This window comes from Ursus maritimus, unplaced genomic scaffold (genome assembly GCF_017311325.1).
Source record: "Ursus maritimus isolate PB19 unplaced genomic scaffold, ASM1731132v1 scaffold_14, whole genome shotgun sequence".
NCBI classification, from domain to species: Eukaryota; Metazoa; Chordata; class Mammalia; order Carnivora; family Ursidae; genus Ursus; species Ursus maritimus.
In genome coordinates, this window is record NW_024423786.1 from 64037198 (window position 1) to 64047503 (window position 10306).

General features: G+C 46.4%; 1 protein-coding gene across 1 annotated transcript in view; it reads left to right on the plus strand.

The window, feature by feature from the left end:
* The window catches only part of MAP2K4 (mitogen-activated protein kinase kinase 4), a 133413-nt gene extending 123979 nt beyond the window's left edge, over nt 1-9434 (plus strand). The window contains exons 10-11 of the mRNA XM_040630050.1: nt 5532-5577; nt 6747-9434. Of these exons, the coding sequence (XP_040485984.1) occupies nt 5532-5577; nt 6747-6860 (160 nt within the window). The 3' untranslated portion in view covers nt 6861-9434. The remainder of the gene's footprint in view (nt 1-5531; nt 5578-6746) is intronic.
* The last annotated feature ends 872 nt before the right edge of the window (nt 9435-10306 follow it).

A 10306-nucleotide genomic window follows, 5' to 3' on the forward strand; every position in this document is an offset into this window, starting at 1 on the left:
AACTCATACAACTCAACACCAAAAAACTGCAAATAATTCAGTTAAAATATGGGCAGAGGACCTGCGTAGACATTTTTCCAAAGAAGACATCCAGATGGCCAAGGGCACATGAAAAGATGCTTAATGTCCCTCATTATCAAGGAAAACAGATCAACAGTACAATGAGATATCACCTCCTACCTGTCAGAATGGCTAGAATTAAAAAGACAAGAAATATGAGTGTTGGCAAGGAGCTGGAGAAGAAGGATCCTCCGTGCTCTGTTGGTGGGAATGTAAATTGGTGCAGCTACTGTGAAAAACGGTACAGAAGTTCCTAAAAAAATTAAAAATAGAAATACCGTACAATCCAGTAGTTCTACTACTGGGTATTTAGCCAAAAAACATGAAAAAACTAATTCAAAGGTATATATGTGCCCTTACGTTTATTGCAACATTATTTACAGTAGCCAAGATATGGAAGCAATCTGTGTCCATCCATAGATGAATGGATAAGGATGTGGGGGGGTTGTGCGTGCATGTGTGTGTGTGCATGCCTGTGTGTGTGTGTGTATGTGTATACACACACACACATATATGCAGTGGAATAGAGGAATATTACTTGGCCATAAAAAGACGAAAATCTTGCTATTTGTTACAACATGGATGGACCTGAAGGAGACTATGCTAAATGAAACAAGTCAGAGAAAGACAAATGAAATGATTTCACTTATATGTGGAATCTAAAAAGCAAAACAAATGAATAAACAAAAAGCTGAAACAGACCCATAAATACTGAGAATTGATGGTTGACAGGGGAGGGAGGGAGGGGAGATAGGTGAAATGGGTGGAGGGGAGTGGGAGGTCCAGGCTTCCAGTTGTAGAATGAATAAGTCATGGACATGAAAGGTGCCGCATAGGGAACAGGGTCAGTGATACTGTAATAGCGTTGTATGGTGACAGGTGCCGCATAGGGAACAGGGTCAGTGATACCGTAATAGCGTTGTACGGTGACAGGTGCCGCATAGGGAACACGGTCAGTGATACCGTAATAGCGTTGTATGGTGACAGGTGCAGCATAGGGAACATGGTCAGTGATACTGTAATAGCGTTGTATGGTGACAGGTGGGAACAAAGTGTAACGGTCAGTGATACCGTAATAGCGTTGTACGGTGACAGGTGCCGCATAGGGAACACGGTCAGTGATACCGTAATAGCGTTGTACGGTGACAGGTGCAGCATAGGGAACAGGGTCAGTGATACCGTAATAGCGTTGTACGGTGACAGGTGCAGCATAGGGAACAGGGTCAGTGATACCGTAATAGCGTTGTACGGTGACAGGTGCCGCATAGGGAACACGGTCAGTGATACCGTAATAGCGTTGTATGGTGACAGGTGCAGCATAGGGAACAGGGTCAGTGATACCGTAATAGCGTTGTACGGTGACAGGTGCCGCATAGGGAACACGGTCAGTGATACCGTAATAGCGTTGTATGGTGACAGGTGCAGCATAGGGAACATGGTCAGTGATACTGTAATAGCGTTGTATGGTGACAGGTGGGAACACAGTGTAATGAATAGACTTGTTGAATCACTGTTGTATACCTGAAACCAATGTACCATTGTGTATCAACGTACTTCAATTAAAAAAAAAAAAGTGACTTAAAGAAATAAATTAGGGGAGGTAAGGATTGTAAGAGGCTACTGATTGGAAAGACTCACTCGATCGGCAGAAGCAAGACCAGATCCATCAGTCTGGGACCCAAGAATTCCCAAAAGTAAAGTCAAATGCAGTATGAGTTGTTGAGGAGAAATTCCAACATTCATCCAGGGAATGAGAACTAGTAGAAACGACTGATAGCAGGAATACATCTGAGGACTTCAGATATGAGAATAATGAGAATCAGAAAGAAGTTTTTCATAAATTTAAAGAAAAACAAAGAAGAAGCTTGGAAATATAAGCAAGAAACAGAAACTTACGAAGCACCAAACTGAACGTCCAGACAAAAAAAGCATAAACTGAAAACTCAGTAGCTGGATTAAAAGCAGCAGATAGATTCAGTGTAATTGAAGGGAGATCAGTAAACTGAGAAGTGGGTCTGAGGCTGCCGCAGAACTTTTGGAGATGATGGAAACGTGTCACAGTCCTCCCTGCCCAGCCCAGAGCACCTGAGAGGTGGCTAAGGGAATACATTTTAAAATTTTATTTCATTGGAATGAACTTGACATGTGGCTACTTTCTTGGCTGATGGGTCTTAACTAGTTGGGGTTAACGTGATTACTAATGGCAGCAGGAATTCTGAAACAGAAGATAGTGTTAATAATTTGGTTCAACGCTCCTACTCATGTGGCATTATGAGTTTCTACGTTGGCACAGCTTTTTGCTCCAGTAAATGACATGGAAAAATCGAAAACCAAAAAGTCGTGGCAGCTTTACAAAGTAAATATCAGCGTGGATGGCAGCTGGATGGAAGGACGTATAAAATGCCGTGGGGGTCTGCGGCTTTGGCCTTGCTCTCCCCAGGCCTAGAAGCAGGCAGTGGCAGCTGGGACGTTACTTCCTGTGGCATCGAAGGTCGACCAGTGCTCTTTTCTAGACAGGGATCCACAGGATCTGGCTCTGCTTAGAAGACAGAATCTGGGAAGTGAACGACATACTCGTGTCAGTCGCTGCCTGGGCCACAGATTGCTGCAGTGGCGGGGTCGTAGATAACCAGAGGACTGGGTCTGTAATAATCCTAACATAAGCAGGGGACGGGAACTTCAAAGAGCCATTATGGGACCTTGTTCTATACCGGTGGACCCGAACATATGAAACTGCTGTCTGTCTAGCTGTTGCTTCAGTTCATAGTACTTAGTAGGCGCTCGGAGAATTGTTGAACAGAGGTATGGATAAGCGTGCACACCCTGCAAACCCGAATTCCAAAATACATGGGATCTAATGCTAAGAAAATGAACTAATAAAACAGAATGTGAGTTTACTTTAAATCGAGCTGAGTTTATGGAATAGTCTAGAATATAGTTAAAAATAAAATCCTAAAATATTTAGGATGTCCAAGGAAATGAAGGTGTAAGTTCTGTTAAAACTGGGGAAGAAGTAAAACAGCAATGAAAGAAATAGTTGGATATGAAAACTTATTAGAAGTTTTAGAAATGAAAAAATATATCATTACAAAGGACAGCAGATTTGATGAACTCTAGACTGGAAACAATTGAGGACAGAATTGGGGAAGTTGGCAGATAGGCCTGAGGAATTTCCCAACATGACACAGATTAAACTGTATCAAAGAGCAGTTTAGGGGTGCCTGGGTGGCTCAGTGGGTTAAGCGTCTGCCTTCGTCTCAGGTCGTGATCCTGGGGCCCTGGGATTGAGTCCTGCGTCGGGCTCCCTGCTCAGCTGGGAGTCTGCTTCTCCCTCTGCCTGCTGCTCCCCCTGCTTATGTGCTCTCTCTCTCTCTCTCTCTCTCTCTCTCGATCTGACAAATAAATAAATAAAATCTTAAAAAAAAAAAAAAAGCAGTTAAGCACCAAGGAAAATAGAATGGGAACTTCTCAGATGTATGTAGTGAAAATGACAAGATAATTTTGGAAGTGGAGAAGCAATATTGGAGACAATAGTGAAAAGCATTTGAGACGTGATCTAGGATATGTTCTCAGATTGAAATTAAAGACTCAGTACCATGTAGGATAAACCAAAGTAAATTTATACCTAAATGCATTGAAGTAAGTGCAGAACAATTATAAGGTATAAGTTAGCAGGAAGATAGAATGTCTGTGAGGGAGCAATTTATTAGACTGCTACCAAATTGTTATCAGCAATATTTGCCAGAAAATGAGTCATAGCTCCAGAGTATGGAAGAAATATAATTGTTAACCTGTCCTCCAGTTTTATACCAGGGCATTCAGTTATCATTCAAAACAAGGAGGAAATACAGATTTTTTTCAGGGGTGGAAAGACTAAGAGTTTACCACTCATAGATTATTAGAAAAGAGAGACTTGGCCAAGAAGGGGTGTGAACCCAGCAGAAGGGGGTTGCAGGTTGGTTCCCTGGAAGGCAGAGAACGGTGTGCAGGAAACTGATGAGGTGGCAGTGACCTTGCAGCAGCTCTCAAGCTGAAGTTGGGCTGTAGCGCGTTTTTAGTGGGGGCTCCGCGGACCCCCGAGCGAGCCGTGCCGCTGGGGTGGCCCTCTGGGGGCGGCCCTCCGAGGTCGGCCCGACGTGGTCAAGGATCTGGATTTCTCTACCCTTTTGTGGCACAGTCACTAGCTCAGGCTGCCCCAGGGGGGCTAAGGTGGCTGTCTTCACCGGGGTCGCCCCCGAGGGGCTGGGGGCTGGCTGCTGGGGGGCGCCGTGCGTTCGGGAATTCTGCGTAGCGGCAGTCTGGGTGTCACAGAACACGGCGCCGACTGTAGAAATCGCTGAACCATGTTGCCAGTATTAGCTTTTTTAAAAAAAAGATTTCATTATTTGAGAGAAAGAAAGAACAAGTGGGGCGAGGGGCAGGGGGAGCGGGAGAATCTCAAGCAGACTCCCCACTGAGCACAGAGCCTGACACCCTGAGGTCATGACCTGAACCAAAATCAAAGAGTTGGACGCTTAACAGACTGAGCCACCCAGGTTCCCCTAATTAACTTTTGATAATGAAAAAAAATGCATCTAATTGAAGTTGGAGGAGACGTGATTAAGATACAGTCCAGGACGAATCTGGAAAATAGAAACAACATGAAGATACTTCTGGCAACATGAACTAGACAAGGTAGGGTTCAAGAGGGAATATCGTCCGGGCAGAGGGTTCCGTATATCAGTATAGTCTTTAGTGAGGTTGCAGCGTTGTCGACTTTTGGACCAGAGAACACAGCATTGAGATTCAGAATGCAAAAATTTTCAAAATCTAAGGATAATTGATAAAGTTTGTATGTAGTTTACTTCTCAGACTCTAGCTTCTCTGAGGCAGTGTCTGTATAAATACTCGTGTATATATTTAGAGGGGCGCCTGGGTGGCTCAGTCATTAAGCGTCTGCCTTCAGCTCAGGGCGTGATCCCAGAGCCCTGGGATTGAGCCCTGCATTAGTCTCCTCCGCTGGGAGCCTGCTTCTTCCTCTCCCACTCCCCCTGCTGGTGTTCCCTCTCTTGCTGTTGTCTCTCTCTGTCCAATAAATAAATAAAATCTTTAAAAAAAAATACCCGTGTATATATTTAGAAAACACGTGCACGCATGCGCACACACACACAGAATTTTATACTTACACATTCATATATTTAACTGTGTAGTATTGTGCCATGCAGCTGTGCCATAATTTATCCAATTTTCAGTAGTCACCTTGTTTCTGATTTTTCGCTAATGCTTCTACACTGAATATCCTCAGGATAAATCCTTAGATTATAGATTGTCTAATTTTTTGTGTTTTTTATGTTTGGTGGGTTGTCCTCATTGTTACTTTTGTAACTGAAGGAAAAAAACTGCTTGATTCTTTGTAATATTTCATTTGTGAAAAGAAAAATACTTGGTAACTGTGTCTCCATTTTATTAATGGTATTTTTATGTTATTTTAGCCTTACGAAGGATGAATCCAAAAGGCCAAAGTATAAGGAACTTCTGGTGAGTATGAGACTTTGGGAATTTTATTTTCTTTTATTTTATATTCTTTTTTTTTTTTTTTTACCTTTGGGAAGCTTAGATACTTCCTCACTGTGAGTTCTCTTAGCGTGCCAGTTCACTAAGCAGGTAATGGTCCTCTGCATCCAGACAAACAGCTTGACCTAATTGAGCAATTTTAAAAAATGTTTGAAACAGATATTTGGAAAGAGAAAATTGGAAGTTATAATTTTCCTATCAGTTTACTAGCTGGATTCTCACGGAAAATTTTGGCCTTGACGTGTCATAAAAATTACCCCCAAAGAATTGTACCACTCGCTTTAGAGGAGCCACCTTCCACTGCATGGTCTGTGTGTGCGTAACACACCCGTAAGACTTTCTTGTGCTTCTTCTGCCTTCATGAAATGCTCTCGCGCAAATTTACTTCACACAGCAGATTCCCGTCTCTGACAGTTCACCCATCCCTGGGACTTGGGTGTCGTAAGCTGTCCTGGATGTGGCATTGGTCTCAGCAGTGAAGAAAATCCTGATCTAATAATGTGGGTATCTGTTTAGGAAAGACCCCGCTGTCTAGCTGTGCAGGGTGTTAGGTCCAGCCTGTGGTCAGCGCCAGCGGTGACTCTACAGATGGGGGGTCAGCAGACTTAGAGGAGCCACAAAGAAAAGTACTGACAGAGATGGCATGTGACCGGGGGGGCTTTGCAGGAGGCAGGGCAGAAGCTCTGGATGGGGTCCCGTTGACCCTCTTGGAGCGGGGTCTGAGGCACTGGCAGTCTTTTCTCTAAGATCCTTCTTCTGCTCGTGGGGAAATGGGAGGTGAAGTTGAGGTCTGTGTCCCAGGAGCAACGGCGGCCGGTCTTCCTGCAGCTCTTCTTGGCTCTCAGATGGCAGCAGAGGCCCCAGCTCCGCTCTCTGCCTCAACAGATGCTCCCGGTATAGAGATTAGTTTCCCGACTCCGCTGCCTGGGTGGCTCTTCCAGATCGGGCGTGCCCGCACCCGCCGCCGCGTCTCCGCTTGCCTCTCTCTGAGCCGCTGCCACGATTCTGTGCAGCCACGTGTGGTTGGAGCCTTCGCTTCTGTGCCCCGTTGCAGTTGGGACAAGCTCAGTGTGGGCTCTGACACGAACTTTGATGTCTTGTCTTTTCTTTCTCCCTGTTCAATTTTCTTGCAGAAACATCCCTTTATTTTGATGTATGAAGAGCGTAGCGTAGAGGTCGCCTGCTACGTGTGTAAAATCCTGGATCAGATGCCAGCGACCCCCAGCTCTCCCATGTACGTCGACTGATTGCGCTGCTACGTCAGACTCGAGAAAAAAGGGCTGAGAGGAAGCAAGACGTAAAGAATTTTCATCCCGTATCACAGTGTTTTTATTGCTCGCCCAGACACCATGTGCAATAAATCTGGTGTTCATTTCCATCATGTCTGTCTACTCCCGTCACCTAGAACGTGCATCCCTGTGACACCCGACGGATCACACAGTGTTAGTGCTGGTCAGAGAGACCTCATCCTGCTCTTTTGTGATGAACTTACTCATGAAATGTGGAAGTCAGTACGATCAATTCATTGACTGTGATGAGATCACATCTTAAATTCATTTCTAGACTCGAAACCTGGAGGCGCAGCTACTGGAACGGTGTTTGTCAGACTTCCAAGTGCCGGAAGGGCGCGGTGATGGACGTGCTATGTCTGAACGGAGAGACTCGGGCTGGAGTGAGAAGAGCTGGCACAGCCGACGAGACACACGGCCTTCTGGAGCTGGGAGACAAAGGAGGAATTTACTTTCTTCACCAAGTGCAATAGATTTACTGATTTGATATCCTGTTGCTTTACCATCACAGTCGACGTTCGGGGATCGGTGTGCTCAGCCAAACTTCCTGTTCGAAATATCACGTGAAATTAGAATGAATTTATCTTTACCAAAAACCATGTTGCGTTCAAAGAGGTGGACAGTGAAATATTGAGACAGGACAGAATGCGTTCTTTTCTCCTTTACCGGTCCTTCTGCTCTTCATCGGGAAGACTCAGGAGTCGGCCACTTGTCAAAGAAGGTGCTGATCCCAAGAATCTTCATTCTCAGAATTCGGTGTGCTGCCAACTTGATGTTCCATCTGCCGCAGACCAGCCGGACTGAAACAAGAAAGACGTACGGAGGGCAGAGTGTACAGATGTCTCCAACCCTAGCACCTGATCTGGGACGACTCGTAGCAGCTACGTATCCCCTCGGTCCCAAGCCTGATCCTTCAGCCATCACAGCTCGCTCCCAGGGAGAAGCAGCTAGAAGCGATGTGCCTTGACTGATGACATAGAGATTGCTTGTAGGCAGCACAAGACCAAACCTCAGTCTTTTGCTCTCACTGGCCCAGATCTTTGGTTTCTGAATCCCCCCTCCCCGCCCATCTGGGCTGTCGCCGCTCTGTGACTTTTGCTTAATCCAATATTTTGCCTCCCCCCCCCTTCCTATATCAAACCCTTTTTAATTACCAGGGATGTTTAGCCCCAGATCCCTCCTACGCTCTAACGTTTGAAAGGCTGAGAAACGTGGGGCCCCGCTGACGTGGTAGGTGATGAAGGAGCGTCTTCTAGAGACCCGTTTGACCGGAGGAGGGTCTGAGACGGCAGAGTCCCTTAGAGAAGCTCATCACCTGTGAGAGTCTCTGGCAGATCACTGTTATTTTTTGGAATTGGAACTCTATTAAAAAAAAAACCCTATTAAAAAACAACCCCCAAACCCCCCAAGCCCCCAAACCACCCCAGAATAGTTGTGAGGCCATTGAAACCTGCCCCTGTTGCTAAGCTTCTTCACTTCCTCGGTAGCCGGGCTCCCCTTCTGTGTCGCTGTGGCCTCACTGGGCCTGGGCGTCCGGCCTTGCATGGGGTTAAGCAGCACTGTGCGCGGTTCTAGTGCAGGGGACAGACAGCAGCCGTGGGCCGAGAGGCAGGTGGCGCCGTCAGAACCAGGGGGTGGCAGGTGGTGCCGGGGCCCCCCACCCAGGGCGACCGTCCCAAATGCTGTAAAACAGTCGAGGGAGAACGGTGCCATTTCAAGTGACATCCCTGTAAATTTCAGAATCAGAAATGAATTATCGCTTTGGTCCACTCGCCTAGTTTCCCCAGCTCTCCCCCAGCCCGGCTTCCTAAACCTTAGACTTCCCAGTGTTCTGGAAGGAAGCGTTGCCGCACGTCTTCCTTCGACCACACCAAGCCATCATCCTCCGTCGCTCCCAGGGACTCAAGAGGAGATCTGTTGCTCTTCTGTCCACTTCCTGTCTGGCTCCGCATAGGGTCACTTTGCCATCAGACACGTGGGGATAAAAGCAATTCTGACTGTCCAGGAGCTTCATCTGACCGTTCTCTTGTGTGGATGACCACATCAAAAGGCAATTTTAGTGTATTAATCATAGATTATTATAAACTATAAACTTAAGGGCAAGGAGTTTATTACAATGTATCTTTATTAAAACAAAAGGGTGTATAGTGTTCACAAACTGTGAAAATAGTGTAAGAACTGTACATTGTGAGCTCTGGTTATTTTTCTCTTGTACCATAGAAAAATGTATAAAAATTATCAAAAAGCTAATGTGCAGGGATATTGCCTTATTTGTCTGTAAAAATGGAGCTCAGTAACATAACTGCTTCTTGGAGCTTTGGAATATTTTATCCTGTATTCTTGTTTGAATTCCTCCTCTATTTAAGATATATACATGGAATCGAAGTGTTTATGTAATAGTTCTATCCTTTTGCCTGCAGGTCAGTTGTAATAAATCTAGGCTGTGATGATGACTTTGTAATTTGATTTCCTGAAGTCAGACCCTGAGAGGGGAAAATCAAGTAAATTCCATTAAATTATCTGTGCATTTCACGTTGGGAGAAATTCTCTTCTTCTGGAAGTGTTTATGGCTCCGTTCTTTCCCTCCTCCCATCCTGCAGGTGCTGTCGCTCTTTGCTTACTCATCTTGAAACCGCAGGTGTACCCGTGAAACAGCTGCTTTGCTTTCTGTCCAAGCAGGTGGGATGCGGTCTCCTCTTCAAGTTTATTCCTTCGTCGGTTGCCCTCCCCTGCCCTAGCTTTCTCGACGCTAAAGGAAAAGGGGTACCGTTCTTCAACCTGTGGCATGCTGGAGACAGCCCGTGGGAGCCTGGGCTGCCTTGCCTGGTGCCTGCCTGCCAGCCCTGCTTTCTGCTCCTCGTGCCGGGGCTGCCAGGTGGGCACGAGACACCAGCTCCGACTGCAGTCCCCACTACCCACGACAGAAGGACAAGGAGGAGAATTCTGGGTCAGAATGATGGGGGGAGGACAGACGGAGCCGAGCAAAAAGCTACAGAGGCCCGGAAGTTATGGGAGACAGGAGCTTCGAAGCTCCGGCACTGAATTTACCCGTTACGCTACCACCACCTCCCGGTCATTGACCAGACCCTGGCTCACTGATCACATGCAGACTCGGCACCTTACCCTTCCCTATGCCTGTTTCTAACCTGCTCTGAGGTGCAGGAAGTAATCGCTCCAGAACCAGGTATGGTAAGTCTCAAATGTTCTCCGAGGGATGGCTGTCAATATCCTGACCGCCCCCCCCCCCCAGCTCCACCTTTGCTGCTAGGGGAGGGGACAGCCTGTGGTGCTTCCAGACCCCAGCTCTGCAAGACAGTATCACGAGAAATAGGGAGGCTCTGTGCTTCGTGCTTCGTGGGAGCCTACCTGAGCTGTTCATCTCAGTTGCTCCTGACTGTAGCCTC